The sequence below is a fragment of the Rhagoletis zephyria genome, unplaced genomic scaffold (genome assembly GCF_001687245.7).
Source record: "Rhagoletis zephyria isolate East Lansing unplaced genomic scaffold, Rhagoletis_zephyria_1.1 Rzeph_scaffold_31685, whole genome shotgun sequence".
In the NCBI taxonomy this organism is placed as follows: Eukaryota; Metazoa; Arthropoda; class Insecta; order Diptera; family Tephritidae; genus Rhagoletis; species Rhagoletis zephyria.
The window spans coordinates 1-4,074 of NW_016188741.1; the positions used below are offsets into that span (position 1 = coordinate 1).

General features: G+C 34.7%; 1 protein-coding gene across 1 annotated transcript; it reads left to right on the forward strand.

Annotated features, from left to right (window-relative positions):
• Positions 1–10: 10 nt before the first annotated feature.
• On the forward strand, positions 11–657 carry LOC108353839 (kelch-like protein 1; the record flags this gene model as incomplete). The annotated part of the gene is made up of 2 exons (XM_017605031.1): positions 11–188; positions 269–657. Coding segments are annotated over exons 1-2 (566 nt in total), but the record flags the coding sequence as incomplete, so codon positions are not given.
• Positions 658–4,074: the final 3,417 nt, after the last annotated feature.

Consider the following 4,074-nt stretch of genomic DNA (forward strand, 5'->3'; position numbering starts at 1 on the left):
ATGTGGACGTAATGCTGAAGGGAGCAATATATTTGAAGTTGGATGAAGCGGTTGTCGGTTGTGTTGACTATATTTTGCAGCATATATCTGAGTATACACTGCAGCGGGCATATTGCATAGAGCGTGAAACTCGGTGTGTACCACTGTATGAGAAACTCTTGGAATATGAAATAAATAATTTTATGGAGGTGAGTCATATTGCTTTTCCTTGGTGTCATACTATGTATTCCACTTGCTTACGTGTACTTTATATGATTTTTGTTTTCAGATAAGCCAACGCCCGGAGTTTCTCAGTTTTGATGCTGAAAAATTGCAGGCAATAATAGAAAGCAGTAATTTGAATGTGACTTGTGAGGAAGATGCCTTTCATGCTGTGAAGCAGTGGTATGAATACGATGCTTCTGGGCGGCAACAAAAACTTCCAGATTTAATCAGTAGCTTACGCTTGACCCTTTTTGACACAAAGTTCTTATTGAGAAATGTTAAAACACTTCCTGGATGTGAGCCATTGGCATTCAAGGCAATATCCTGGATTTCGCTTCCTTCAGACCGTGCAATGATATCGATAAAGTACACAGAACCTCGCAGAAGTATATGCAAAATGTCGGCAGAGACAACTTTGCTTGCGGTGGAAGCTTATGTAAGTGCTACAAAATGGTAATTGCATTGTGTATTTTCGATATTTATTATTATTCAGCCATAAATATTAGAAGAATAATGGCTTACCAGAAGCCTTCATCCAACGGGAAAACTATCGCTTATTTCCAAATTAAAATTTTACCGAACAAAATTTTTGAACTAAGAACCGTAGGAATTACAAAGTCCAAGTCTGAAGCCGAATAGCTGAGAGCGTATACTTAAAAAAAGAAACGCTTCTTTCTTAGCTTTTCAATTCAGTGATAATACTTTCGAAATTCTGCATTGTACAAAAGTCGCAAGAATAATCACCAATGACCAAAAAGAATTTAAAAGCAACTACTAAACCATTGAACAGTTTCAGTGTTTTTTAAAGACTAGATTTTTGAAGAAATTCTACACTGGATAACTTTGGTTCCTAACTTCTGGAACTAACTTCTTTTTTGTATCGTGTTATGGGCTATGCCACCCTCTCTGAATTTTAGTCGGGTATTGAATTTTCTGTCGAAACAGAATTTTGCTTTCGGTGCTGTAGCGTAGTGTGACAAAATTGCTCAAAATGTAAGTATTTTGGGTTTTTTTTGTTACTTGTTGGCGACAAAATAATAATACATTTTTGTTTTAATTGCATGCAGGTCTAAGGTAGTGATTACCAAACAACTGAAAATGCTGTTTTTACTGATGGAAAACAGAACAATCAATTTGCAAAAAGGATTTGGTAAAAGGTTCAGGTTGCAAAAAATGGGAACTCAATTGTTTAGGACCACTTTTAAGAACGGCAGCAAAGTAGATTGAACTAAAGTCGTTGTTTTTTTTGTCAGTGTTATTGTGGCTTATTAACATTTTTTATTTTTAATATTTTTATTTTNGTGAAGCAGTGGTATGAATACGATGCTTCTGGGCGGCAACAAAAACTTCCCGATTTAATCAGTAGCTTACGCTTGACCCTTTTTGACACAAAGTTCTTATTGAGAAATGTCCAAACACTTCCTGGATGTGAGCCATTGGCATTCAAGGCAATATCGTGGATTTCGCTTCCTTCAGACCGTGCAATGATATCGATAAAGTACACAGACCCTCGCAGAAGTATATGCAAAATGTCGGCAGAGACAACTTTGCTTGCGGTGCAAGCTTATGTAAGTGCTACAAAATGGTAATTGCTTTGTGTATTTTCGATATTTATTATTATTCAGCCATAAATGTTAGAAGAATAATGGCTTACCAGAAGCATTCATCCAACGGGGAAAACTATCGCTTATTTCCAAATTAAAATTTTACCCAACAAAATTTTTGAACTAAGAACCGTAGGAAGTACAAAGTCCAAGTCTGAAGCCGAATAGCTGAGAGCGTATACTTAGAAAAAGAAACGCTTCTTTCTTCGCTTTTCAATTCAGTGATAATACTTTCGAAATTCTGCATTGTACAAAGATCGCAAGAATAATCACCAATGACCGAAAAGAATTTAAAAGCAACTACTAAACCATTGAACAGTTTCAGTGTTTTTTAAAAACTAGATTTTTGAAGAAATTCTACACTGGATAACTTTGGTTCCTATGTAACAATGGAACTAACTTCTTTTTTGTATCGTGTTATGGGCTATGCCACCCTCTCTGAATTTTAGTTGGGTATCGAATTTTCCGTCGAAACAGAATTTTTTTTCTTTCGGTGCTGTAGCGTAGTGTGACAAAATTGCTCAAAATGTAAGTATTTTGGGTTTTTTTGTTACTTGTTGGCGACAAAATAATAATACATTTTTGTTTTATTTGCATGCAGGTCTAAGGACGTGATTACCGAACAACTGAAAAGGCTGTTTTTACTGATGGAAAACAGAACAATCAATTTGCAAAAAGGATTTGGTAAAAGGTTCAGGTTGCAAAAAATGGGAACACAATTGTTTAGGACCACTTATAAGAACGGCAGCAAAGTAGATTGAACTAAAGTCGTTTTTTTTTTGTCAATGTTACTGTGGCTTATTAAAATTTTTTGTTTTTTAATATTTTTATTTTATTGAGCTTTGTACCACGATTGTTTATTAGGAAAAATTGAAAAGGCAACAAAGTCTAAGCGGTAGAAGTTATAGCAGATATTTCGGAGATCACCACTTCTCCTCGTCAGACTTCTTTTTTTCTAGACTTCAGCAGGCATCGAACCTGCGTAATCGATGTTGAAAGTCAGAAGCGTTAACCACTGAGCTATATACATCCCGTAAACTCTTGTTGTAAATTCATTTTTCCTCATTCAACCAAGTACTATCAAGTGCAGCTGATTTACCGCTATTTAAACTCGACAGCGTGGTTGTTGTTGTCAATTCTATACATCCATTTGCTTATTTGCTTTTTTGTATAGTTTCAGGCAGGCTCTTCCTAAACTATGTATTTGTCAATGTTATTGTGGCTTGTTAACATTTTATTTTTAATATTTTTATTGAGCTTTGTACCACGATTGTTTATTAGGAAAAATTGAAAAAGCAACAAAGTCTAAGCGGTAGAAGTTATAGCACTATTTCGGAGATCACCACATCTCCTCATCAGACTTCTTTTTTCTAGACTTCAGCAGGGATCGAACCTGCGAATTCGATGTTCAAAGTCAGAAGCGTTAACCACTGAGCTATGTACATCCCGTAAACTCTTGTTGCTAATTCATTTTCCTTATTCAACCAACTACTATCAAGTGCAGCTGATTTGCCGCTATTTAAACTCGACAGCGTGGTTGTTGTTGTCAATTCTATACATCCATCTGCTTATTTGCCTTTTTGTATAGTTTCAGGCAGGCTCTTCGTAAACTATGTATTTTTCAATGTTATTGTTGCCTTTTCAATTTTTCCTAATAAACAATCGTGGCACAAAGCTCAATAAAAAAAAAAATAAAAATAAAAAAAATGTTAATAAGCCACAACGCTTCCGACATCTTGTGTATACCCCAATTAAATTAATTTAAATTATTTCACTTGTTTCTTTATATATACAGGTTGAATTCAAAAACCTTACACAAGTCCATCCCACATTTTCATCTGTCATTGGAAGTCCTTCACATAGCTCATATTTTTTTCTGTTGTGTTTGTGTGTTGTGGTTTCTCATTTAGATTAGTCCCGTATCCATGGATGTTGCTACTTTCCTTATTTGCGGATTGTTAAGAGATTCCACCTTCGAATATAAAGTTGTCTTTGCCTTATTTATTTAAGATTTTAATAAAATTAACTCGAAAATTTCGGCGCCGTGTGTCTTTCGCTTTCAGTGTTACCGATTTGCTCAATTTGAAAAAAAAAAAATCGTCACAGCTGACAGNTAAAAAAAAAAATAAAAATAAAAAAAATGTTAATAAGCCACAACGCTTCCGACATCTTGTGTATACCCCAATTAAATTAATTTAAATTATTTCACTTGTTTCTTTATATACAGTTGTCCACAAAATAATAGGAGTGGGATATTTTAACCTGT